The 27,895-nt window shown below is 43.5% G+C and overlaps 2 protein-coding genes across 11 annotated transcripts in view; one reads left to right on the forward strand and one right to left on the reverse strand.

The window, feature by feature from the left end:
• The window catches only part of OSBPL1A (oxysterol binding protein like 1A), a 207,892-nt gene that overhangs the window by 123,699 nt on the left and 56,298 nt on the right, over positions 1-27,895 (forward strand). For 2 of the 6 annotated variants that reach the window (XM_073331362.1, XM_073331363.1), the window contains exons 25-28: positions 6,241-6,357; positions 7,352-7,475; positions 9,299-9,389; positions 16,653-17,785. In XM_073331362.1, coding sequence (XP_073187463.1) covers positions 6,241-6,357; positions 7,352-7,475; positions 9,299-9,389; positions 16,653-16,755 — 435 coding nt within the window. In that variant the 3' untranslated portion in view covers positions 16,756-17,785. Of the gene's footprint in view, positions 1-6,240; positions 6,358-7,351; positions 7,476-9,298; positions 9,390-11,101; positions 11,270-16,652; positions 17,786-27,895 lie in introns of those variants that run through there. The other 4 variants (XM_073331361.1, XM_073331364.1, XM_073331365.1 and 1 more) reach the window with 3 other exon arrangements.
• Positions 19,233-27,888, reverse strand: CABYR (calcium binding tyrosine phosphorylation regulated). Of its 5 annotated transcripts, none has more exons than XM_073331374.1 (6): positions 27,513-27,888; positions 26,327-26,506; positions 26,167-26,220; positions 23,162-23,470; positions 20,243-20,890; positions 19,233-19,325 (listed from the first exon to the last, which is right to left on the reverse strand). In XM_073331374.1, exons 2-5 carry the CDS (start codon positions 26,472-26,474, stop codon positions 20,247-20,249), a joined length of 1,155 nt encoding a protein of 384 aa, XP_073187475.1. In that variant the 5' UTR covers positions 26,475-26,506; positions 27,513-27,888; the 3' UTR covers positions 19,233-19,325; positions 20,243-20,246. The 5 variants fall into 5 exon arrangements, with proteins under 5 accessions (XP_073187475.1, XP_073187476.1, XP_073187474.1 ...); XM_073331375.1 differs by having other exon boundaries at positions 27,460-27,888; XM_073331373.1 differs by having other exon boundaries at positions 26,826-27,888.

Raw genomic sequence — 27,895 nt, forward strand, 5'->3', positions numbered from 1 at the left:
TAACAATTCTTTCAATAGAAACACGCTCTTTTAAACCAATGTCCGTGAAGGTTCTTGTAGTAATTATACATACATGCCACCATTCATCTTAAATGACAAGATAACATTTTTACTAAAAATCTGAGAACCCCTCCATGCCACCGAAGATCACCATGCTTGTTTTACTCCTTTGCCCTGTTAGATTCTAACTACTCTAAAGGCAAGTATGCCTGTGTAGATTTACATTATTGCTGCACAGGAGAGCTCTAAAGCTCAGGGGATTACCACCCTCTCTTTGAGGCTGCATCTCTGAGCCTCTGGGAGGAGGAGGAGAAAAGAAAAATATACCCTGCACACTTGTTATCATCCACCTACTTGTTTGTTTTCCCTTGCAGTACTGAAGATTACTATGAATGAAGTAGTTTTGTGTACGAAGCTCAAGCTTCAGGTTACTTTTGGTTTCTCATGGGCTTTTAGTTAGTAAAATATACTTGCCTACTTTGCCTTTTCATCATTTAATTAAGAGAATTTTATACACCATTTCACTGAACCTGCTAGTCAGAATTTTATTCCATTCTCTATAGCTAACTTTTGAGTGTCTTTTTCCCTCCACTTCTCTGACTGGAAGAGACTCTTTGACATCCAGATCAGGTATCCAGTCTGTCTGATCTTGGGAGTTGGCACAATAATTTAAAATGCAAAATCTGCTGAAGAATGTTAATTAAAACTACAACTGCTTTGAAAATTGGCAAATGAAACTAGACAAAGAATCTAGTGAAAACATGTTTTTCTGACAGTGTCTTAGAGCTGTCAGGACTCTAAGAGAAGCATCGTCTTTCTTTTTATTTTTTGAAAAAAAGCATGCACAAATAGCATCCTGGAAGGTGCCACTTGGGTGCCCCTGAGAACCCCCCACTCAGTCACTGCCTAACTCTGTAGGTGCCTAAATTCCCTAGGTGCTGAAGTTTCCAGTAATAGAGTCCCCTAGACACCTATGTTTCTGCCAGTGCCATTCAAAAAGTCAACTAAGTCCTGATGCTGCCAAGCAGTTCAGTGCCCTGGCTCATGTCTAAGACTTGGCAGGGTTTTTGAACTGGGCTTTCCCCCATTCTCTCGCCTGCAGAGCCCAATCCAGTAGGTGTGCTTGGAGCACTCCTAAACCACACAAAAGATAGTCAGGAATGAGCACATAAATATAACAAGGTTCACCAACTGATAGTTATAGTCTTTCACACACCAGGTGAGTGCCTAAATCACCAAGTTATGGGATATTCTGATGTGGGATTCTGTCTCTCCTGTTGAAGCTGTTCCATTTTGTATAAATTGAATATTCTTTGGGCCAGAGAGTGTGACCATATAGGGCACACTCCTAGGAGAAAGGAGATCTGGGTTGCAGTCCTTCCCCAAATCAGTCAGAGCAGGGATTTGAAAACAGGTCTCCCATGTCCCAAGTGAGTTCCCTAACCATTGGGCTACTAGCTAAAATAGGGCTCTCTCATATGTGCTGGTTTTTTGCAACAGGACTAACTTTGCTTAGGCTCCTAACTCTGAGTGGGTTTGGTACTAGTCAATCTATTAATTAATGAATTGGATAATGCAATGGAGAGTGTGCTTATAAAACTTGCAGATGAAGCTACGCTGGGATGGGTTGCTAACACATTGGAGGACAGGATTAAAATTCAAAATAACCTTGACAAACCGGAGAACTGGTCTGAGACCAACAGGATGAAATTCACTAAGACAAGTGCAAAGTCCTTCATTTAGGAAGGAAAAGTCAAATGCACAAGTACAAAACGGGGAATAACTGGCTAGGTGGTAGTACCGCTGAAAAGGATTGATGGGTGTTACAGTGGATCACAAATTGAATGAGTCACCAATGTAATGCAGTTGTGAAAAAAGCTAATATAATTCTAGGGTGTTGTGTGCAAGATACGGGCTGTAACTCTCCCGCTCTACTCGGCAGTGGTGAGGCCTCAGCTGGAGTGCTTTCTAACTATAAGGGTAGTTAAACTCTGGAATAGGCTTCCAAGGGGGGTTGTGGAACCTCCATCACTGGAGGTTAAGAACAGGCTGGACAAACACCTGTCAGGGATGGTCTAGGTTTACTTGGTCCTGCCTCAGGGCAGGGGTCTGGACTTTAAGATTTCTCAAGATCCTTTCTGGGTCTCCATTTCTTTGATGGCTGTGAATCCTGTCTAGAGATAGGTGCCTCCCTTGGGCCAAAAGCTGGGTGTCTGGCTACCTTTCAGTTTAGGCCCCTCCCCTCCCTTCCCCTCATTTCTTACTGGCTAGCTTAGGCAGCTTGCTGATTTCTGTGAATCCCATGCTTAGGTATCTCGTTCTCCCCATACATTGTATAGAGAGCCTGGGTACATGGCTGAGGGTTCCTTCAAGTGGCAAGGTGCCTAAAAAGTAGGTGCTGTGCCTAGGTCTGACTGCGGATCTAGCCCCTTGGGACCACAAAGGACCACAAAGGATTTCAGTTCCTTTTCGTTTCAGAAACTCCATGGCAACCCACTTTTCACCTTCTAGTGGTGATGACACAGTGCCGGTGCTTCAAGGACTTGATGTTGCTTCAAGCACACTCTCTGAGCTTCCAAGTGACTTAAGGGTTACACTCAGATGTGTCTCACCACTTCATGCTAAAGTGATTTGCTTCAGTACCGTGAAAATATACGTAGCCCATGGGAAGCCTCACCTAGCCAGTGTTTCCAAAATCTCATGGCTTCCTACTACTTCTGCTCTTAGTACTGCCATCATGTAGATTCACTTTCCTTTTCTTTAGGGGACCTACTTGGATGTGCTGCTGGGGGCCAATGTCTCATCAGCAGATTATCCTGGACCTTCCCATAAAGCCTTTGATTGTATAGGGATAAAATCTTTTTGTGAAAAAACTTGCTATCCTTTTCATCAAAAAGATGTTGAGACATTAGACCGGTCTCTCTCTATATGCAGAGATGGATATCCTGTTAACACACAGACAGATTGAATGAAATGAATACTGCTCCTTCATTATATTAAGACTGTAACACCATTAAACCAGGGTGACCAGTTGTGACCCCTGAAACTCAGGAGATTTTCCATGCTGCAGACTGCACCTCTGTATTAAAGATGGGGGCAACTGCAGTCAGCTTTCTTGTGTGTGCTGGTTGCAGTCCTCAGGTAAGATAAGTGAAGTCTGGACACTACTGAATTTAGGGATCCTAGAAGCCTAAAGAAAGTGAAGCTAGAGTGATATTTTAACAGTCTGGAAAGTTTTTAATGTCATTAATATACAGAATAGTGACGGGTATGTTATTCCAGTGGTTTTCAACTTTTCCAGACTACTGTACCCCTTTCAGGAGACTGATTTGTCTTATGTACCCAGAGTTTCACTTCAGTTAACTACACCTCTACCCCAATATAACGCGGTCCTCGGGAACCAAAAAATCTTACCATCTTATAGGTGAGACTGTGTTATATCAGGGTAGGGAGAGGAACCACTCCCTGCCCCAGCTCACCTCCACCGCCTTCCCCCTCCCCTGAGCATGCCTCCACCGCTCTGCTTCTCCCTCCCTCCCTTCCAGGCTTACCGCACCAATCAGCTGTTTGGCGTGGGAAGCCTAAAAGGGAGAGGGTGGGAGAAGCAGAGCGTCGGCAGCGTGCTCAGGGGAGGAGGCAGAGTGGAGGTGAGTTGGGGCGGGGAGCAGCTCCTCTGTGCCCCCTCTCGCTTGCTGCGGCCCCCAACTCACCTCCACTCCACCTCCTCCCATGAGCATACAGCAGCTCTGCTTCTCCCTCCCTCCCAGGCTTGCCGTGCCAATCAGCTGAGCAAGAGCTTGAGCTGATTGATGCTGCAAGCCTGGGTGGGAGGAGAAGTGGAGCTGCGGTGCGCTCGTGGGAGGAGGCGAAGGCGAGCTGGGGCAGAGCAGGGCTGCAACAAGTAAGGGGGGACTCAGAGGAACCGCTTGCAGTAATATGAATTCGGACATAACGCAGTAAAGCAGCCCCGCTCCTCGGAGCGCTGCTGTACCGCATTATATCCAAATTCACGTTATGTCGGACCGCATTATATTGGGGTAGAGGTGTACTTGCTTACAAAATCAGACATAAAAATACAAAAGTGTCACAGCACATTATTACAGACAAATTGCTGACTTTTTCTCATTTTACCATATAATTATAAAATAAATTGATTGGAATATAAATACTGTGATACTTGAGCCTGTTTTTCATTTGTGATCCTTCTCTGAAGCCAGAGCCCTGAGTGGTGTGCCTAAAGCTTAACCCCTGCCACCTAGGGCTGAAGCATGTAATTTAGTCCCTGTGGCATGGGGCTCTGGGCTACTGCCCTGCACTTGCAACCCTCCTAAACCCATCTTGCAACCACCAGATGAGTTGAGTACCTCTGGAAAGACTTCTGCATGCCCTCAGGGGTATGTGTACCTCTGGTTAAGAAACACTGCGCTGTTCAGTTCTATGCATCAATTGAGGTGATGTCCAAGGAACTGCTGAGAACAGCTGAAATGTGCTTCTAGTTTGTAGTCACTCTTCATTGTAACTTGGGTAATGTGTATGTACATATTGAAACACAATCTGAAACACACAACCAACTATTTACAAGCTTCCATGGAACAGTAAAATTTATAAAAGGTCTGGTGCCTTGTTTATGGATTAGTTTGTTATTCATGCAGGGCTTCTTTCTTTCGATCTGGTAGCATTTTACCTCAATATCTTTGTCATTCTGTTCTGCAAGGGGTACTGTCAACTCTTTGGAAATCAGTGTGTTAGCACAGCCCAGGAATATCCAACTGAGAGCTGCATTGGCAGCAGCCAAGGGTGTAAATCTACTATGCATGACATTCTGGTTACTTTGCAGCCATCTTAAATATTGAAAACACCAGACCAAAATAATCTCATTACTAAACCAAGTTTTAATAGTTTGGCTTGGTGGCATGGATGGACCCCAGTCATGTCAGAAGGGTTCAAAACCATACACTAGCTTAAGTTTCTCTGAGTGCTGAAATGCAGATACAGCAAATGGCCTTGTCCATGCTGCCTAGCCTAACCCTCATAGAACCAAGTTCATTCACAACAGGGCTTAGACTGTGCTTATGCATAACTGGAAATTGTGTTCATCTGTCTGCTTAGATTTCTACTAAACAATCTCTAAAGATCTCTAAAGCTTTTCCCATGCTGCGGTGGAATCATTTTATCTAGAACTAACCTATAAACTAACATGCTGGGACAAAAATTGTCATCCAGTAGCTCAGCATAACACGTTATGGTTTAGTCTAGTATAGGGACTGACCAAGCTGTTTGCCCTGTTGTGCCTGAGCTGTTACCCAACCCTGCCAACAGCTTGGGACTTCAGGTTTATAGTATAATTTAAGGACACTGGTTAATGTGTGTTTCAGTTCTGTCTATGCTGCTGGACCAAAGCACCTTTTTAACCAGTTGGAGAACAGTCTACCCCTATCATTACCCTCTACTACTCTAGCTAATTTGGATGGAAACTTAAGCAGTATTCCCAGAAATGTATTAACTATGGTACAGCACTGTCATCCTAGCCAGTGTGCATCAACCTTGACAGTTCAATCAGCCTTCTAGATTAGGTAGTCTATTCTCAGAAGAGCATTTGTTTAATGTGTTTCATGTTTTCACTGTTGACATCATAATGTCAACGGAACCGAAGACCTCACTTGCTGAACAGCAATAATACAGCAGTTACACATACACAGACTGTAGGATGCATGTTTCCTTAATGTAGGAGAAAAAAGAAAAGGTGGTCTGCACTTTCAGCATAAATAAAACCAAAATTGATTTATATTGTAAAGGGGGGGGGGGAATCCCTAACATGAGTGTTCTCTGTGGTGCTGAGAAAAAATAGTAACTTCAAAATGTGGATTTGAAAGCACTTATTTCTCAGTAGCTGCACGCTGAAGGAATAAATAAATGTAAAAAAAAAGAACTATTGGCAGAACTGTCTAAATAGAATGGCTTTTGTTTTTAATTTCTTTGAGGAGCTGATGGCTCTTCTAATCTTGACATGCATCTAGAAAAGCCAGTGGGTGTTAAAATGATGACGTAAGCTTAGGGGGCAAAATAAGTATTGGGGCAGTGAATGTGTGTTCTGTGATGGCATGTTTCATGCCTTTTTATGTCTTTAGTCTCATTTCACTGTAGCTTCTGTGTAGGACTGTTCTATGGTTTGTGTTTAAGATTATTTAAACAAACAGCCTGCGACTCAGCTAAATTTTCTTGTATCTGTGCTGCTTATAGGTGGGCAATTCTGAAGAGCCAGATGAGATGCCTTTGCCAGATTCTGAAAGTGTGCGTGTTGTTCCTGGAAGTATTTTACTCTGGAGGATAGCTCCAAGACCTCCAAATTCAGTTCAGGTTAGCCAGGGCTCTGCTTAAATGTTTGGTGCTTTGACAATTTGTTGTTAAACTGTAAAATGTACAGTGAACATCTTAGTCACTGAATTCCCTGGCTCGTGATGCAGTGTTTAAAATAACTTTCCAGTAAAATCAATTTTGCTGCAATGATCTTGAACTTTCCCAACACAAACTGTAATGAGCTATGTAATGTGGAACTGAATATGTAGGCCTCCTGTTGTGGATGGACAGACCAGCATGCACGCATGGCTTCTTTCTAGCTTAGCTTAACTTCTTCTCCACAGAATCACTGATTATGATGAATTAGGCAATTGCTCTACTTAGCGGTGGCCTGGAGAATTCACTATCCCACTCTGTTGCCACTTAAGTACTGCCATCCATTTGGGAGGCAGGTTTAGTGCAGGACAGCCAGTGCATGAGACATTTCATCAGAGGTGTCCATAGAGGAGCAGAGTCTGCAAAAGCTATGTAAGACAAACCATGGAGTACAAGAACCCATAAGTCAGAGGAAGGCTACATAACGTGAATGGGTGTATGAAGATCTACTGAGCTGGACAGACAGCTGAGCAGGACAGATGAGTAGATGTATAGCTAGAGAGATTTGGAAGCAGAAAAAGAAAATAGGGTAGGGTGGTCATGTAGGTGCATATAGGGAGAAGGGTAGGTTGCTTTAGTAGAGTCAGTAAGGAAAACCCCTGGAGGATGAATAAGGACAAAGAGGTTGTTTCTCCCTCCCTCTGTTTGGCTAGTCAGATCTCATTCTAATTAGACATGAGCATAAAGGTTCACCCAGTTACACCTGGCACGTTTTCACCCTGCTAGCATCTTCACATTACTACTGTATAATACCTCAGCAATCAGAAAGTGGCTACGGTTGTATGTTACTATGTATCGGTGCTCTTTTGATTTTTGAAAATCTCTTTTTATATGTGAAGACTCTTAGCAGCCAAAACTTTCAGAACGCAATCCTTTAATTTTTGTTTCTCTCTTTCAGATGTACAATTTCACTAGCTTTGCTATGGCTTTGAATGAATTGGATAAAGAAATGGAGAGTGTTGTTCCTAAAACTGACTGCCGGTTACGGCCAGATATCCGAGCGATGGAAAATGGTGAAATAGGTAACTTTAAAAAATAAAAATACAAAATAACTTGTCAAAGTTGAAAGAGTCGTAGGAACTCCAACTGAAAGGTTACAGATACTGCCTTAAGCAATAAAAAGCCATCTTTACCGATAAGCTGCTTTATTTTTCTTTTTTTTTTCCTTTGGTGGTGGTGGAACATGCCTTTGAAATATATCCTTGTAGAGGTGAGGTGAAAATATGCTTAAATGTATAAGCTTTATGCCAGGCATGTTACTCATTCTTTCATTATAAGCATTAATTTTTTTTTTTAATTTATCAGAGTGACAAGACTGAGGCCAGATAGAAGGCACAGAGTGCTGCCTTGTCAAGCTTTTTAATTGGACCTTTTATGAAGGGCAATAGCAAAGTTGTGAAGTTTGCCATGATGTTTAGAACTTGCCGCTGTACAAAGTCTTTCTTTATTCCACTATAAAATAGTCTTTCTTTACATCAACTAATCCAAAATACCAATTTCAGTAATGTGATTGAAACTGCTGAAGTTAAGCTTTCCCCTCAAAAGAAGTGCATGCTCGCTTTAAAATTATTCACAGCAAAAGGGTGAGGAAAAAAATAGACTTCATTAGGAAGAAACAAACAATTCCTCTGAAAGTCTAAGTGAAACTAGTACAAATTGCATGTGTCTCTTAATCTAGAAGTGTCTAAGATACCTATCACCATGGTGTCAGTGCAGTGTTTACTGATGATTGTATAGTGAGGAGCATGGTTTGGTGCTCGATACTCTGATTTGTAACGTTTATATGTATGAAAGCAGCATGGCCTGGAGGATGGAACTCGGGGACTAAAGACTTGGGTTCTATTCCCAGCTGTGTCACTGGCCTGGAGGGTGACCATGGGAAAGTTACTTCAACTCTGTGCCTCTGTCTATGCACCTGTAAAATGAGGATAACACTTTTTCACCTGCTTTAAGCACTTCGAGATCTATGGATTATATAGCAGCTGGGCATTGTGATGCTGTGGTACTGAGGAGTTCTCAAAGATCAGTAATGAGATCTTTTGAGGCTTTTAAAAATATACTGTTGACAAGTTGCTTCCTTTGACTGTCAAAACAGTCTCTACCTTTCCCTGTAAATTGGATTATTCTGTGGCTAGTGGAAGTGACTCATGCTATATTGCATCCATATTTACCCAAAGCATTTAGTATTGCATTCTTAATTTACAGAATGTACTAACATTGAGTGATCTATCAATATCTGCAAGCTGTGTAGTGGTGGTAGTATCTGTTTCTGCTCAGCTGTCATACTGCCACACTCTGAGTGCTGCGATAAGCCAGTGGAGCTGGAGAAATTAGAGAGGCTGTAAATCAGGAGAATCACTTTGGTAACGGTTTTAAACTCTGATCATTTGAAGATCCAAATATGAAGCAACTTGACAGAGATCACACAAACTTGTGACACAGGTGGGGATTGAATCCAGATCTTAATTCAGTCCAGTAATGTAACCATTTTCTCTTCTGAAGGGAATCATAAAGCCCCTCTTCTCAAGAACTGGAACAAATTCTCAGGTTCCTTAGGTCATGGCTCAACCCACAGTTTGGGTGTACAGCAAGACCCATCTTTGATTAATCAATCTGACTGGCAGAGCTTGTCCTCTAGTTGGCCTTACTTCTAAAACAGAAATGCTTCTCCTAATATTGCCTCTGTGCTTTGCGGGGTGTGCTCTTTAAAGGAGGCTTTTAAAACTGGCATGATCTGACTAAATTAGTGTTGGAAACAAGTTGAGTCTTTATAACCGGGGCTTCAATAAAAGTGATCAGGAAACTAAGATTTTTTTTTTTTTTTCAAACTTCTGTTCCTTTTCAGATCTAGCGAGTGAAGAGAAAAAAAGGCTAGAAGAGAAACAAAGGGCTGTCCGCAAAAACCGGTCCAAGTCAGAGGAAGACTGGAAAACAAGGTCAGTGCATTTGATAAAGTTACTGGCTGTTCAGATTAGGTGTCTGTCCACACACAGGTTATTCTCAATCACCGGAAGAGTTGATGACCTCTTCAGCTCTGCTGCTACTATCCTATTTGAGATCTTGGTCAGAGTATTTGTCATGCCTGATTTAGTGAGGAATGTACTGGGCTCACTATAACATCAGCCCTGTTTCATTTTCCCACTAACCCCCCACCAGTCTCTAAACAGCCTGTCATGCCTGCTGAGCTTCACTTGTTCCATCAAGAACACAGCTATTGCCACTGACGTCCGCTCCCTGTGACACGTGCAGTCTGTGATGCTGTACAACTGACCAATACACGTGTGCTCTGCCCTACAATAGAAGAGATTCTGGTTTGATTTGATCTCCCTATGCAATCAGTAGATGAAAATAGTAGAGACGACCATGTGCTTGGCCCCAGAGAGAAGGGAGCTCTTCTCTTTGTAATGATTCCTCCAGTTAACTATTGAGTTATGTATCTTCACATCCATGACTCCCTAAAAACCACCCAGTTTTATTCCTGTGGGTGCACATCGGTGCCAAAAACTAACCAAAGGATTATTCCTTTTCCAAGGACTATATTGGTAAGCAATCAAGCATATTTATGTAAAACACTACTCACATTACCCAGCCTATGACCGGTTTTGCTTCCTCCAAGTTGGCACAATATGCTGCCTGGTCCATGTTCCTGACTATTGCAGCTGTTTATGATCTAGCTAATGTCACAACTGGAAGGGCTGGGGAAAAATTCTGAATGAGAGCTGAGATTTCATAACTCTTTTCCCTCCCACCACCTCAAGAAAGACTTTGCAACCTATCTTGGCCATGATTCCTAGGTGTTGAACTGTTTGTGTGATGTTAAAGTTTTCTTGTTAACAGTCTCTCCCGACCTCGTGTGTCCTCTCGGAAAGCCAATCATTTTGAATGGCATAAGCCTGTGTGAATAGTAGATGCGTGACCATAAAACTTTACCACAATTTGTGAGCCAATTATGCAGATTATATAAACAAAACTTTGAAACTTGAAGTTCCGTCTGTCAAGATCTGTCATTCTGCTAGATTTTTTCCAACTTTGCTTAAAAGCCACTTCAGTAACACATCTAACTCTATGTACATGTGCTCTTGAATTCCTCACTGAATAAAGAACAGCTTTAGAAAGTGTTCTGTTGGTTCTCCTTGCTCTCCCAGTGTCTTTTAGGTTCTGTTATACAGACAGATTGTAATTGAAATCTTAAGCCTTCTGTTTCTAAATTTAAATTTTAGTAGTTTAACTGAGAGTTCTGTGATCTACATAATACGTAGGTCCCTCATAAGGATACTTGGACTCCCAGCATTTGACATTAAAACCCTTTAGTCCAATAACTTACCACCACCCTGCTGTAGGTAGGGGATATGGGAAAGCAGAAGGGTATTGGAGCATTTATTTATCCATTTGACTTTCCCTGATCTTTTTGGGGTTGCACATTAACCATAATGTGGTAGAGAACATAGAGTCTAAGTGCCACCCACTGACCCACCCTTCTCTCCAGCGTTTCACGCAGGCTTCTTGTTACCCTATTGCCAACTAAACCTAGTTGCAAGTCGTTAGAATCTTTATAAATTAGTAAAATAGAGCTCCAGTTCTGCAGACCCCCCAAATTCCTTCCCCTCCAAGACTGTGAATGTATCCTACTCTTCATCTGGATATTTAGAGCCTTAAAAACAAGCTACATGGCACTGTACGGAACACCGTTTTAATGGAGGAGTCAGAGCTGCCACCTGGAATAAGATGAACCTACTAATGGCTAAACAAGATAAGAATTTAAACCCACACAGGATGTCTTCAAAGCAAAAAATAAAAGCAAACTTTTATCTCTGGACTCGGTCAACACATGCTACAAAGTCGTAGTGTTGTGCACTGTCTCCTTTTGTTTCTCCTATATTCATCTCTCTTTTTTAATACACGTTGTAGGAAGGATGCAAGTGCTATTCAATGTTCTTCATGCTTGAGTCTAGGAAGCCATTGAAAAGCTTTGGCAATACCATTCTTCAGCTTGTTTGATAGTGGAAGTTACTCTCCTGAAGCACTAAGTGCTATGATAACTCAGGGCCACTTTACAAATAATTTGAAGGGGCACCTGCTGTGCTGTGCCAACACTTCGTTACCAATCAGATGACTGTATAGTCTGTTTTATCGGGCTTTGAGCAGCTCTCATCCTTCTGGATTAGAAGATTAAAGTGCCTATCACCCCTTGAATTTGAAAACTGATGCCAGCTTCAAAAGCACTGCAGCATGAAGTATAATGAGACTCCTCAGTATCGGCAATTTTCCCCTACTTCCAGACTTGAAGACCTGGGATAGTAAACCTGCTGGTTATTTGTTGCAGAGAACTAAGTGCCTGTTGAAATAAACCTAAAATACTCTGGCAGTGGGGTGGAATTTCCTCTGTGCTAAGATTCCTGTACGCTAACAACCTTCTTGTCCTCCCTGTTCGTTCTTCTCTCCTCCACGACCCCTCTGGTGTCCAACAGCATGCCACCTTCGGTGTAATGACTGGAATTTGAAGCTCCACCGTGGCCCTCAATGGTCCACAGCCACTATTCTATCCTTTCTTCTGATGTCAAGGAAGGGTATATCTAAGGCAGGAGTCGGCAACCTATGGCACGTGTGCCAAAGACGGCACGCCAGCAGACTTTTTTTTTAATGGCACGCTGCTGCCTGCCGGGTCCCAGCTGCCGGCCCCACTCAGCACCCACTTCCGAACCCAGGCCAGGACCCTGGCAGGCAGCAGCGTGCCATTAAAAATCCTGCCCTACACCCCAACCTGCTCCTTCACCCCTAGCCCTATGCTCAGTGCACTCCCACCCTCAGCTCAGTGCAGAAAGAGAGGAAGAGAATGGGCTAGAACCAGGGAGAAGGTAGGTATCTACTCTATGTGGGCAGGGCCGGGATCCCAGACCGGCAGCAGGCTGAGCGGGGCTGGCAGCCGGGACACTGGCTGGTAGGAGCCGGTGGATGGAACCCTGACTGGCAGTGGGCTGAGTGGAAGTGGGCTAAGCCGCTCAGCCCACTGCTGGTCTGGGGTCCTGGCCGCCAGCCCTGCTCAGCCTGCTGCCGGCCTAGGTGAACAGAACCCCAGGCTGGCAGCGGGCTGAGCGGGACGGCGGCGTAAGATCAGCATTTTAATTTAATTTAAGCTTCTTAAACATTTTGAAAACCTTGTTTACTTTACATACCACAATAGTTCTATAATATATAGACTTATAGAGAGAGACCTTGTAAAAAACGTTAACATGTATTACTGGCACGTGAAACCTTAAATTAAAGTGAATAAATGAAGACTCGGCACACCACTTCCGAAAGGTTGCTGACCCCTGATCTAAGGTGTGGAGTGGACAGCTGAAGTCCAGCTGCAGGAATATGAAGCCTAAAACTCAGCCCACTGCACTTTCCCTACTCCTCATTTCAGTTATTTTATTTCCAGTCCTTCCCTGCCATTGAACCCCAGTTTGCCTTGGGCACGAATAACTTATTCTGCAGTTGTTTTCAAATCTCTCATTAGTTTTGCACTCAGTACTGGGATTTATTTTACAGTAGTTGTGCAAAACAGGACAGCAAAAGAAACGTGAGGGAACCTGGGAAGCAATAGGATGAGAGGATTTAAATCCCCATCGCATAGAGAAAAAGGGAATTAAGAGAGTAAAGAATTTGCAACGTGGTTCAGAAAAGTCAGTGGGGAATGGGCCTTCCCAAGTATATCTTTTTCAAAGCCTTTTACTCTCATTCCTACCCTTTAGCAAGCCAGTATAGCTCTACCCTGACACAGACGATTCTGCTTTGAAATTTAGACTAGAAAAATCTAGCTGAAGGTTTCCAGTGGGCTCTGCACCTGACTCATGAGGCTCATCATCCTATTTCTCTTTCCCAGAAATTGAGCTCTGCTGACTAGCACACAGTTAAGTGTGGTGGGCTGTATTCCATCCTTTGAGAAATGTTTAATGATATCATTCCAAGACAAGCATTGTAATGGAACAGCACAGTGTTTCTGGAGTGCCACATAGCCTCTGGGGTTGGGTCTATAAGTAGTATGAGAACTCTACACTGGTAAGCAAACCCGACTCTTCTGCACACCCACATTCTGAGTGGTAATGCCACGTAATCATACTGTTTGTTTTACACAGAATGTCTAGTTGTAACTTTGAGGTGCATTTTTTTTCCTTTTCCAACTGAAGTCATCCAACAGCCCAGGGTCCCAGGTTTGGACTTGTCTGATTTCCTTCTCTCCCCACCCCACTCCCACTTTTTGCTTGCTTTCTCAAAGTGCTTGGCTTGGCTTGGCTTGCCCTAAGACTAGCACAGAACAATGTTTTTGTAATTCTTTTGAGTTAATATATGGCGAAGTTCTGGATGCACTTGGTCTCCTCTCCCTTGTCAGAATGCCAGGGTTTATTTGTTTCAGTGACTCTGAATAATCCAGTGTGCGTTCTAGGTTTCCTTACCTTAACTACTACTGTAAGTACACAAATTGCAATAGGTAGGTACTGCATGCTTTCCAGACTCTTCCTATCAGTTTCCCCATTATCATTCTATGTCAGGAATTCTTCAGTTTACTTGAAATAAAAAACAAAGTAGGGGGGGAAATTTTCAAGGATTGCTAGGATCTAGAAACCATCTGTTTGGACAATGGCATTCACATTTGGCACTTCTGATAAGAAGATCAAGGTATGGTCATGGAAAGCTAGATTGCTTTGTGGTCTCTCTATTTAAGAAAATTATGCAGAAAACAATCCATATTTTGAGATGAACCCTTCTACATATTTCCAGGAATGTTCAATCCTCTGTTTAGGGAATACATAGCTTAATATCTGCAGTGACTAGTCTATGGTGCAACTATCATTAACTACGCACTGTAGAAAAGTGCACTCCTTCAGGCAAGATCTCTATCCTTTTGTTGACTACGGTCGTCTTTTGTCTACTCTTTTCATAATGGCAGGATTTTCATAGGGACTAGTGATTTTGGGTGCCCAGTTTCAGACACCTTAAAGGGGCCTGACATCAGAGGGGGTTTGTTTGGGTGCTCTGTTTGATACCTGATTTTTCCAGAAACAGTCACTAATCCACTTTTGAAAACCTTGGCCAATGGTCTAAAGACTGTGTTAAGCTCCTTGTCACAAAGACCTTATCTTTCACTGAAACACACTGAACACCTAATGCTGTTGCAAGCAATATTAGTGCTCTCCTTTCCTTTCTCCTCCAATCACTCCCAAGGTAGTGGTTGATCTAGTATACCCTATATCCTTCACAATCTTAGCCCCCACTCCATTCTCACTTCACTGGGTGTATGAACCCTAACACTATTCCCAGTAAACTAAATTTTGCTTCTATAGCACCACCCACTAGAAATAAAGTGTACACTTTTAACAGGAAGGGTAATTAATCATTGGAACAACTTAGTAAGGGCCACGGTGAATAATCCATCGCTGACAATTTTTAAAATGAGTGGATGTCTTTCTAAAAAATTTGCTCTAGGTATTATATTGGGGCATTTCTATGACCTGTGCTATACAGGAGATCAGACGAAATGAACACTAGTGGTCCCTTGTGGTCTTGAAATGTGTGAACTATGAGCAGTAGATCAGATATAAGTCGTGCAACGATTTTGCTGCATCTTCCAGAGTCCTTCCTGCTCAGCTTAACTGGTACTTGGCACAGAATAAGACTGATTTAAAGACTTGGACAGGTTGTTGTACAAGGTGACATACATCTACTATACCACATTTTTAAATCTAGATAGAACATGCTACAGTTTGCAACCTCATTTGATTACGTAACAGACCATAATAGAATGTACTGTGTGTATATATAAATATAAAACGCTGTCAGCCTTTCTGGTTTTTAAAAGGCAAAATTTATATTCCTAAACAACCACAATATGCTCAACTTCCATTTTATTCAATCTTTCTGAAACCTTAAGGTGATGCTGAATAGTTCCTTATGCTTGAGACAATGTTAATTGCAGTGGCGTTTACAAAGCAAGGATTGTTCTGGGGTGAATTAAGCTCCAAAAGGAGGCTGAAGTGTAAGCCATAAAGCCATGTACAGCAGGGGCACTCAGATGCCACAATCATTGTTTGTTTGGCAAATACACAGGCAGATTTTTAAAAAAATCTAGTTCACCCCTCTGAAGGCTGGTCCTGTGTAATATGATGTTGGTGTGAGGCAGAGATGACTAACGGGGCACAGATTTAAAGACTGGGGAGAAGGTTGACATATTGCATGTTATGTTAATAGGGGTGTTTGTATTGGAGGGAATACCTGTGAGACTTATCTGGGCTGTGGTAAGATGTGCTTCCTGATGTATAACGTACAAACGAACACATACCATTGGGTATCTTATGATGTCGTACTGCTCGGGGGAGGAGAGTTGCTGACACTCAGGCCATAAAAGGGGACTCCATGCTACATCAAAAGTGTACTTGTCAATAGTATGGCTCCTTCATACATCTTACCTTACAAATGTGTAACTATCACTGTTTGTGAATATACTGGAGAGCTGAAAACATTCTCAGACTTGAACAATAAGTGAAACCCTAGTATTTCTAGCAACAGGCAAGCAGAATCTACCAGGAAGGATGAAAATAACTTGCTGCAGATGAGACCGATCTCATGCCCTAGAATGGCTCTACGGTGTTATGTCTCACATAAACACCAGTATTTTATAACTATGCAGAAAACTTGCTGGAACTGTTCTGTATGATTTGTTCCATCAAAAGAGCTGTATTGCTCTTGGGAAGTAAATCACCACTCCCCATTATCGTGAGCTGTGGTATTTGACACTTACCAAAATAATGGTTTCAAAATCTTGGGGAAATCAAGATGCTAGTGAAATAATAGACTTCTGCTTTCAGGAATGCAGTGTTTGCAGTGTATTTGTGCCCTTGTGTAATAAATGGTTCTTAAATGCATGCCAAAAATGGCTTCTTCAAAACTGCTTTGAAGTAAATAGTTTCTTGTACAACAGTCTCTACCACCTACTCATCACAACATATCCACATTGATTTCAGCCAGAAACCATTCTGGGATTGTAAGGGAGAAGTCTAGCAAATCAAGACAGTCTGAACTGACTTAAAACAGTGTGGGGATGCAGCACTGAATTCTCAGTATACTAGTTTGAAAACCACCATGAAAGATGCAACAAAGCAGCTTTGAACTTTGTTACAATGAAATGTGTTCAGTCACAGACACACTGTCCTCTCTTACAGGTGGTTCCATCAAGGTCCCAATCCCTACACTGGCGCACAGGACTGGCTTTACTCTGGCAACTACTGGGACAGAAACTACTTTAATTTACCTGACATTTATTAAAATGTCAAAGGGAGGCCATGACTAATGCAAATTAAGTCTTAATCTTTTTAATTTTCCTTGTTTCTAGTCAGTTTTTCCAAGAGATGAGAAGTTACTGAACAGGATATTAAGTATCTCCTGCAGTAAATATGGTGGTACAGATTTGAAAGGCTGTGGCGAGGAGAACATGGACAGAACTGCTCAGAGCTGACATTTTTCTGATGGGTTAGCGCTACCATATTTGCTGAATACATCTATGTTAAGTCTCGGTGGATAGCAAATAGAACATTTGAAGGTGTTTATTGATCCTTTCTTTTAATGATGATGCTGGCACAACAGCCCTTTGGGGTGGATTTATTGTGGCACAGAAATGTTTAAAAGCACAGGTACGAATTGCACTAGTCTGTGCTTAAAGCTAGGAGAGGGCAAGTTATTTTTGTAAAGATTTACTTAACTTTCATAAGATGGCTTTCTCTCAGAATCCTGGATTCCGGCCAGTGATTCCAGAACTACTATCCCCCAAATGTTCACGCTGTAGGTTACGCTGGTAACATTACTCAAAGTATTTATTCCATGTTTAGTGCAGTGTTTTGAATTTGTTCTTTCATGTTTTGTTACCAGCCTCATTTTGTTAAGGAATTAAGAGCCATTTAAAAATTTGATCTTATCTGAACACTAGTAAGAGGTTTAAAAAAAATCTGTTTACTGCACTAGAAAAGACAGGGTGCTTGGCACCATCATTGTACAATTGCAAAAACTTTTTAAAAATCAGGACCCAGTGGAACAGAACTACTGGAGAAATTAAACTGCACCTGTGTGTGCACTGTACAAATGCATAAGACTTCCTCCTAGAAAGTGTGGTTTGAAGTCAGTAAGGCACTATATGGAGACTGCTGTACACACCAGCTTTAACTCCTTTAATTGGGGTGCATTAAATCTTATAGACCTGGGGTACAGAGCTTCCAGCTGCTCTTTGTATACTATTTTAATTGCTGTCTGGAGGGTAGTGTTACATTAATTGCTACTAAATAAAGGCTTTCCAATGCTCTGATTTCTCAGATTCATTTTTTTTTTAATACTAGGGGTTGCATCAGCTGATACAGGTAGATGGCTTTGCTCCTATAAAGCCATCCTGCTGAGTGTGGCTTTAGCTTGAAGTGTCTGAAAGCTTGCAGTTCTGTGTTCATAAAGTATGTCGTTGCAGTGATTTCCATGCTAAGAACTGTGCTCAGCAAACGAGGAAAACACTCTCACTGCAGGAGCTGAATCATACTGGGTTCTCATGCATCACTACAAGTAATCTGTTCTACTGAAGTTGGTCTCAAACTTTGAAGGATTTTGCTATCCTGAAATTATTCTGGAAACTTTATCTCCCAATCATCCCCCACCCCACTAGCCTCATGTGACACCCTTGACTCAAACGCTGACCTAGGGCTTTTTGAAACTGATTAAGTTCCAGTGAAAGGACTCAGTTCCAAATATTGTGTGTTTGAAGAGATTGCTTCTTTCCCTATTTCTATCCATTATTCAGTGGCATATGCCTCCTAGGTAAGTTTCTTATCCAGAAGCTGGTATCTACTCCAGAGCCCCTCTCCTAGTGGCTTCCTTTATTTTCAAGCTGGGGCAGAGATGACTACCTGCTTCCTACATCTTAAAAAGAAGAGCAGGTACCAAGAGGAGGAGCAATCACTAGGGAACTCACAAGGCATAAAGACTAGGGCTCTTAATAGAATAGATACAAACACAAAGCAATTTTCTTAAGATTAAGATGCTGGATAATTAAAATTGGCATCTTCTCTAAACATTTAAAATCCTCCAGAAATGACATTCTCAAGTGACCACTGACATTGAAATAAACACGGCTGTTACTCTGAAACCTGAAATAAACTTGACTCCAAAGCTATACTGTCTTCCATGGCAAATCTAAGGTCCATTATAATGGGTTTTAACTAAAGCACCTAGAGCACTGGTTTCTTGTATGGCACAGGGCTGCATCTGTCTGTCTAGTGAGATTTTTTTTTTAAACCTTTAATCTCATTGACTCCCTCACTTAATAAATGAACAGTGTTGAATTAGTGCCACACCCCCAGCAGTAATTTCTTTGTTTTGGGACATTCCAAGTATAAGGACATTGCTTAATGAGTTTAAGTCCACAGCTTTGACTCTGAATCTATGCCAGGAACAGATCTGTTGCATAAGGCATGATCTACTCTGGAAAGGGATTGTGTGGAACTAATTTGAAATCTGTTTATTCTGTGGTTTTCTTATGGATGTATGTTTACAAAATACTACGTGGTGCACTTGTCTATTAGCTAAACAGCTCCAGGGGCCCCTGCCACTGAGGGGAAGTATTCTTTTCTATTGGGTTATAAATGACATTGCCTGGGCTGCTGGTGGATGTTTTCCCCCCTTGGAAGCTTCATTATCTACTTCTCTTCAACAATCTGTTTGTATTCTGCCAACATTCGAGAAATGCAAAAAAAAGGCATTCTAATGGATTGCATTAGTTTTGAGTGCTTGTATTAAGTTAATGTATTTTAAGATGCAGATTTCCATCCTGGGCTGTTCACATGACATCATCTCCTCTTAGCCTGTTAAAGAAATAATTAATTTAGTTAAGTACAGAGAGCATTATGTTTTCTCACTCTCCCCCCTCATCCCTGACACACACATGATCCTTTCAAGAAGGTGGGCTGTTGACTACCAGTCTACAGGGGGGCAGCTGTGAAATCACTCTACCATCCTAGACATTGCTCATGTCAGGCTTGTCTCCACTAGAGTTGGAAAATGTATATGCCAGTTGGAGGAGACAGAGCTGAACTAGCTCTGCCCAAGCTTAAAATCAGAAGTGTAGCCACACTAGTACCACCTCTGTATGGGGGATCACTATCCCCTTACACCATTATATGTACACTGCTGTTTTTCATGGGCCTCTATCTTCAGGATGGAATTTACACCTGCATGTACCATGGACATGGCGTATAAATCTACAGTGCCTGTTGCTTTGATTTCCTATTTCAAACATCTGACAGGTTTGATGTGCTAATTTTCATCTAACTACCAATTTATAGGATTTGCAAAGGCCAAGTACAACAGAGAAACCATCTCGAAACTGCTTGCTCCAAAAAGGTTTGATCTAAAATCAGAAGTCTTTCATTACTTTCATTTAGGGGACAGAGGGTCAGTGTTTGCTCTGTATGCCAAGTATAGTAGCTTTGCATTAGTGCATCAGAATGGTAAGAGGAATGAGGCTGTCCCAACCACTGTCAAACTGGCTTCAAGTCAGACTACACTGGTGGCTAGAATGGTAGCCAAAGCCAAGCGAACTTAGATTTAGTGGAAGTTATGTCCTCAGCAACTCTGAAATCCAGGCTACATTTTAGGAGCTTAACTTTAAGCCTCCAAGTTCAAAAACTTCAGCCTCTGGTTAAAGAAGTCTGACTATAAAGCAAAACTTAAGTTGCGAACATCTCCCTAGCAGACCCAACCACAATGTGAAACTGCCTACCTTCTCACGAGTCTGCTCTGCGGACCGGGCCAGAAGTAAATGTAATCTCTCCTGCTATACCATAGCTTCCTGCAAAGGGATTTATGGCTGCTTGGTTATCACCAGCTGCTGAACCCCTCTTTGCGGACATTACCTCGTCTAAGGGTATGGCAACTGAAAGAAAAACGGGGGTTGGTGGTCTAGCAGTTTCTTGTGCAACATTAGAATTGGGGTTTGGCATGGCCATTTTCAGATCTGCTGGCCTGGCAACTGGTACAGGTACTGTAGTGAATCTCCTCACAGCACTCGTGTCATGCTGTGTAAGGACAGCATGGCCAGGAATAGACTTCCAGTCCTGTACATTCTGAACCGTAGAGCCCACTAATATGAAAGGTGGTGCATTTCCCCTCTTGCTTTCTTCCATCATCACATAAGTTGGAGAGGATACTTGTGGTGGTGGACCTTGTGGTGTCAGCTGCTGTTGTAGGAACGGTTGTTGCTCCTTCCCACTAGATATATAGAGGGTTGCTTGGGGATAAGGAGCACCAGTTCCAGCAGGAGGAAGGGGTGGTGGTGACTTTCGACCTTGTTGGCTCAAATCAGTTAGACAATAGAGAGTCCACACATTAGAATATGGTGGTGGTTGTCCCGCTTCGGTTGTTGCCATTGCTATAAAATAAAAATTTAAAAAATTGCTGGTATCAGGCGCTATGAATTGCAATCTCTTACATATAACATGCCTATACTTATGTATGCCATAAGAAAGCATGTTAGAGAAGATTGATTGGGATTTTTGCATAGCTGACATGAAAAGAACAGCAGCAGAACTGGTGCTGGAGTTATGGCCAAAGAGACCGTTAACTCTTCCTGTTCTAAGTCCCTCTTTTCAGTGGCTTTTAACATTTTCCTTTTGGGCTGCCAAGCCGGAGAGATTCTGAATGGCCAGCATCAGGGGAATTGCTACAGTCTGCCCCCCATCCAAAAGTCAGTTTTGTCAAAACTTACTTAAATGTTTTGGTTTATTAAAACCAAACAGAAAAATGCATCTGGACCCAGGGTAATATTTTTATAGCTGGACATCCAAAGTTAAACAGCAATTTCTATTTAGCTGCCACACAAAGTACCATGGGAGCTTAACGTTTTACAGCCAATGTTTTCAAAGGATAATCTCAGAAAGAAAGTTTATCAACACCCAAACAGGGATCAGGTGTGCTGCCTCCAACATAACTACAGCACCACAACACCGTTATTCCTTACTTCAGCCATGCAAATCCCTTGGTGTTGCTTAACACAATAGTTCGGTAACATGCTTTGATACGTCTTAACACCTCTACCTTTCCTGGGGCCTGGAAGGGGCTCAAGAGGGGTTCTGCAGTAGCAGCGGGAGTCAGGCAGGCACTTCTCACTGGAGAAGGGGACACAGGAGGGATTCTCCAGCTGGGAGCAGGGGGTGGGCTGGGCACTTGTCACAGAGGACAGAGAAGAGTGGGTTTGCAGCTGGGAGGAGAGAGTGTGCATAGGGTACTTGTCAGGTGAGGAGTTTGTTCCAGTGGCACCTCACCAGGAAGACAAGTGCCAGACCCTCTTCCCATCTGCAGAGCCCCCTGCCAAGTGCCTCGTCCACCCACCTCAACCCATCTGCAGAACAGGACAGTGCAGGCAACCACCACCATTTCTTTTTTAAATGCAAAAACTCTATGTTAATGCAATGGCTAGGGTTTAAAACTTTCAAAGTGAGGCCACATTCAAAGTTCTGGCCACCCCCGCATCACCCTTCCTCAGCCACAAGGCACATGTATTACATCTTAAATCTCTGCCATTGCCTCAAACTGTGTGGCTCACTTTCAGCAAGACCCTTTCAGAGCTGTTCAAAAGCACACCCCCACATACCTTTTGTACTGGGGCTTCCCACTCTGGCTCCTGGAGTAAATGCTGTCTGCACCTCTGATGCCACAACAAATCAATTTGCAGGAACCTGTGAACGCATGTTCCTCTGATGCAGGCAACACTAATCCAAGAGCAGTTATAGGTCTTACTCACAATTAGTCACACATTTTGGAACAAATTGCAGAGAGATCTAATATCTGTGCATTGGGGCCAGGCGATTGCAGAGGGAACCAAAGCTCCTTACGTGCTCTAAAGTGAGGAAGTTCAATCTCTCCCATAGCCTTGCACTGGCGTAGGTGCTTGCATTTAATAATTTAGCGATTGAGTTACAGCACTGTTAACCTGGAATATGAAATTTTCATTAAGATTGGGCTTTCTTACCTGACATAATAAAACCTTGCTCAGCTGATGCCATTTGCGCTGTAGTCTCCATTCTTTCAGGGTCACATTCTGCATCATCTGCAGATGGATCTAAGAGCTTAGTGCATGTAAACTGACCTGCATTTAGTGAAGGCATTAGTGGCTGCTGAATCTCTATTAGACAAGCTACTTGTTCTAAAAAGGGAATTACTATTTGCTGCGGGAACTGCTCTACGTAAGGTGGAACCTCTCCTTCAGTAGCAGGCTCATCGTCAGTATGTATTGGCATAGCCTGAATGGTTGATGTAACCTCAATTTCGCTTTGGGAAGGCACAGCCTCTAATGGATCTTTAGGAGGAGATGGTGGTGGTGGTGGAGGAGGAGGAGGAGATGGTGGAGGAGCAGGTGGTGGTGGTTCATCCTGCAAGGGGTTTGAGGAAGCTTGATCTACATCACTTGTTGATCGTTCAGCCTGACTGCTGGAGGGCCCTAGGACAACAGAGGCCTGACTTTGAACCGCTGACTCCAGCCTAACGGACTCTGCAGAACGCTCAGCGGCTGGGGTAAGTGTAGCGTCTTCAGCAGCACCTTCTACTGGTGCAGCTGTTGTGTTCTCTGAGCTCAGAGACAGTTCAGGAAGAGACTGCACACTTGTTCCCACATCCTTCATAGAATGAACAGAATCAGTGTTACCTAACATCTGTGCAGCAAGCTGTGCAGGATCAGCTGGGACATAGGCAAGTTCAGGTCCCTTAGGGGATGGTTCAGGTCCCGAAGGGGATGGTTCATTTTCTAAAAGTTCGCAGTGAGTCGATGGGTATTGGGTAGTTTTGCTGCTGAATTCAGGTTCAGGGCCTTCGTGCAACTGGTCCTCCTCTGTGTCTGTGGATTTTTCCTTTTGTTTTGGTTCCTCAGAAAGTGGAGACACCACACTTATATCTTGCATAAACTTGTCTCCAAGGTCAGCTCTCTTTTCTGGCATTCTATCAGTCCAGCCCTCTACTAATTAAAAGAACGCAACAGTAAGTTAGCAGGTGCTTCCAACTATCGCTATACAACCTGCCTGTTTAATACTTTATCAAGGCTTTAAAGCAGGGGTAGTCCATAGGCAGATTGCGGGCCAAATTCAGACCACCAGAGGCTTTGAACTGACCCTGAAATCTTTTTATTTATTTTTATTATTTTCTCTGGAGTCAGGACCTTGACTACACTTTGACCAAGATATTTGGACCTTGACCAAAAAAAAAATATTGACTACCCCTGCTTTCAAGTGAATTTGTCAGGTCATTCTAGATTCAAGAGGTAGACCATGGGATTTCTGTTTGCCTGTTAACGCACAAGCTAAAAGTCATGGAGCAGGAGATGTAAAATTTTACTAGTGCTAAACCCACCCTCTCTTTCCCCACATCATAGCAGCCATCTTCTTCCCCACACCATCACCACCACCAAAAAAAAAAAAAAAAAGTTGTGGGCAAAAAAACAGAAGAGTCAATAGGAAAAGGCAAATCAATCCACCTACAAGCAAGTACTTAACCTGAGAAATGTATCATTCCCTTTGGAACCTACCTGGAGCATCAAAGCATCCTGGATTCATACAAATTATGTTGGGGACACATATCACAAATCCCATAAAACTGGAGTGTTTGCATAGCCCCTGCCCCACAGGTCTTACCTAAAGAAGCAGCATGTATGTGTCAGTGGGAGACGCGGAGCAAGGTTTTGGCAGTAGAGATGCGGGGGTGGATTTTGGAGAGAGAAATAGGAAAAACTGATGGGATTTTCATGGGTATTATGGTTGAAAACATGAAAAAGAGGAGAAGAGAAGGAGCTCCTTTTTTTAAATTGTGTTTAGTCTGTTGGCCACTGCACATGCAAAAATGGCATCGCATGGAGGGAAGTGGGAAACTGCAGGGAAGAGAGAGAGAGATCTTGAGGGCAGGGGGAGGGAGTTGGTGTTGAGATGGTACCTAATGTCATGTGTGGATAAGATCACCCAGAGAGGTTCCAGAGGAAGAAGGAGCAGGAATGCAGAAGAGCTATAACAAATCTAGAACCCTCTATTCATGCCAAATTTGAACTCTAATAGCAAAAACTCTCTCTAAATTACACACACTGACTGGCACCCCAGCCTCTCTCAATGCATACACCATTTACAACCCAGCCCCGCAATCAGAAAGCTCCCTTCACAGCTGCAGAAAAAATAGGAGATAAACACATGTAAATGATCTTCTACAGGCACAACAGCTGCCTTGTGTCCTTAGCACTTTCCTCCCCCACCATCCACCCTATTGCTTTCCCAGGAGTATTTGTTCTGTGCTGGGGCACATCAACTAATCCCTTCAAAGGCAGTCACCAGTTTAGGACACAGCATCAGAGTGATGAGGATCATTCTCCCTGTACCTAATGCCCAGGTGTGCAGCACACTACTTAATAAATTGCATTGTTCTTACCTTTCAGTTAGTCATTATGATTCGTTTTTACTGTATCACCAAGAGGCTCCCACTGAGATTGGGGTCCGTGTGTTAGGCACTACTGTATAGACATTGTGAAACAATTCCTGTCCCAAACTGCTGACAGTCTGAATAGACAAGACAGAGCAGGACACGAAAACAGAGCCACAGAGGCAAAGTGACTTGCCCGAAGTTGTAGCAGGTAAGGGGGCAGCACTCAAATCTTCCGATTCCTACTCTGGTAGCTAGACCACATGGCCTCCTGTCAGTTCTGAGAAACACAACCAGTAATAATTTCTTCTCTCAGAGCACCAGCCCAAGCTACCGAAATAGCTTTAGAGTCTTTTTAGCTGGAGCCAGGTGCATTTTCAAAACTTACTTTCTGCACAGCTCTACCTGTGATGTCACAAAGACAACTTGCAAGTCTTAGAGACCTGGTCCAAGCCTGTGGTATCATGACAAAATACTGGAGGGGGGAAGAGACCCTTAGCTTCCAAGAAGCACCCTTTCCCCTTATCTAAAGGCTGGGAGGAGAAAAGCCTGCCATTTTTGTGGCCGATGACTGAATACCTTTCCAACAACTTCCTTTACAACTCCAACAGGGTCACATGCAACTGAATAGAGGGGGAGGGGCAGGGGTGAGCAAACTGAGGCGAGAAGACTGGGTCATAATGGAGTCGATAGGTGAGTGAAAGGTCAGTTCAAGACGATGCAAGCAGATGACTGATGGGTCTCCAGGCCAATAAGACCAGAATAATTTCTGATATATGACATCATTAATGCAACACCTGCTAGTACTCTACAACTGAGATTTGGCTCCTTGTGACACAGTCATGTTACAATCTCTGCCAGAGAAATTCTTTGCTAAATGGAAATATGGCACTTCAAGTGCCAAAAACAAGCATGGTGTAGACGAGACCCTAAACTGAGAGCCTGGATTCCCCACTACCCAGCTGCAGCACCAAAGGCATCTGTCTGCAGGGATTCCTGTATGTACTTTAGGGTCCCATCCTGTGAGGGGTCAAAGGAAGGCATTTGGCATCTCATAAAATTAGGCCCATACTTCGTAAAGGTACATTGTGATGACAGATCCTAAATAACTTTAAGTTACTATTCATAATGAAAATGGTCAAAAGATCATTTAAAGGGGATTGTTCATGACCATGCAGGTTTGAATGATTTAATCACAATACACTGTATTTTAAAACATAAGAGCTTAATAAGAGCAGCATTTGACACCTTTCTTACCTCTTGTGAAATGAAATTCTCTAACCAGGTCTGTTATATCCAAATTAGGATTTTCTGGAGGTAAAAGTATAAATTAAGATGGACAGTTTGATTAGCATTCTGCAATAACAGCTTTTCAAATGTACCGAATAAGTATCACAGCATATAAGCAAGAACAAACCTTCTCTAAATGCAATTAGCTCTCTGAAGTAGAGAGCTGCAAACTCAGTGATATTGCTTGGACTGGTTTTGAGAACAGCTCTGCTCACTCCCTCGAGTAAAGTCTTGAGGCCATATGGAACAACAAGCCTGGGTTTTGAAGAATGCATCTTCGTCGATTGGCGACAAATCACTCTCACAACTACAACAAAAAATATCTGAGTAAGTACTGTGTGTAGCCTCCTAGGCTAGTTCCAGGCTTTATCACCATGGCAGATGATGCTGATTCTCCTGGGCCCTCTCAATCCCCAAGACACACTAACTACCAATGAGAAAAGGAGGACTTGTGGCACCTTAAAGACTAACCAATTTATTTGAGCATAAGCTTTCGTGAGCTACAGCTCACTTCATGGGATGCATTCAGTGGAAAATACAGTGGGGAGATTTATATACACACCATGAAACAATGGGTGTTACCATACACACTGTAAGGAGAGTGATCACTTAAGGTGAGCGATTACCAGCGGGAGGGGGGGGACCTCTTGTAGTGATCATCAAGGTGGGCCATTTCCAGCAGTTGACAAGAACGTCTGCGGAACAGTGGGCGGTGGGGGGATAAACATGGGGAAACAGCTTTACTTTGTGTAATGACCCAACGTGTTGCTCAGAAAAGTTCAGCCATTGCCCAAAACGAAGTCAGCGAGTTCCTATTAAAGCACCAGCTCTCAGGGACATCACCAGTGTCTTAAGCACTTTTGAATTCTTCAACTTCTCTTTGGGGTTATTTTAAACATAATTCAGCCACTAATTTTATAAATCCAGATTTTACGAGACACTGAGCTAAAAACTTGTCCTCGGTTCCCCCGTCTGCAAGGTGGGACTGGCACAGACATCGCTGAAGGGCCGGGAGATCCCTGATGGAAAGGTGGGGGCGCGTTACACTCAAGTGTTAGCTAATCGCTTCCTCAAAGTGCCCGTGGGCGGCGCGGTTCGTCGCCACCACCCCCGGCTCGGCTCGGCCAGGCAGCGCCCTGCACAGCCGGGACCGGCTCCGCCCCACCCGGGGTGTGTTCCCCGCCTGGGACAGGCCCCGGGGAACCGAACTGAACCAACTAGGGGGCGAAATCTTGCCCCCCTGCGCAGCGGCCCTTGAACCTGTTCGCCCCCGAATATCAACCGGGGCCGGGGGCAGCGGCTCCAGCCCAGACCTTTGCGCTTCCTCCTCCTCCGCCGCCGCCTCCCTTGCCGGAGCCTCCTCTACAGGGGTCCGCCGCAGGCGGGGCCTTTTATAGGTGGGGGGTCGTGGTGGGCGGGGCCGGGGAGGTGACAGAGTTCCATTTGTGAAGTCACAACGCCTTCTCCGCACACCCCTACCCAGGCCGGGTGGTCACCAATGGCGAGGGGCGTGGCCGCCCCGGGCTCACAGCCAATGAGAAACAGGGATGCCCCTGCGCTTTCCCCGGCAGCGTGTCAGCAGCTGGCTTCAGGGCAGAGGTGGCGGCTTCTTGGCCGGTACTCCCAGCGCCGGGCTTCCCCGCTCTCTCCAGCTGGGAGAAACTGACAAACTGGGCCCCGCTTCGTTTTTCCTTCG

This window comes from Lepidochelys kempii, chromosome 2 (genome assembly GCF_965140265.1).
Source record: "Lepidochelys kempii isolate rLepKem1 chromosome 2, rLepKem1.hap2, whole genome shotgun sequence".
Classification (NCBI taxonomy): Eukaryota; Metazoa; Chordata; order Testudines; family Cheloniidae; genus Lepidochelys; species Lepidochelys kempii.

Excerpts from the sequence above, each read along its gene's own strand:
- CABYR (XM_073331372.1), bottom strand. The coding sequence starts at position 23,138 with ATGAAGGATGTGGGAACAAGTGTGCAGTCTCTTCCTGAACTGTCTCTG. Across the intron at positions 20,891-22,489 it reads GCAAGGTTTTATTATGTCAG|CAATGGCAACAACCGAAGCG; the intron begins GTAAGAAAGCCC and ends TTTATTTTATAG.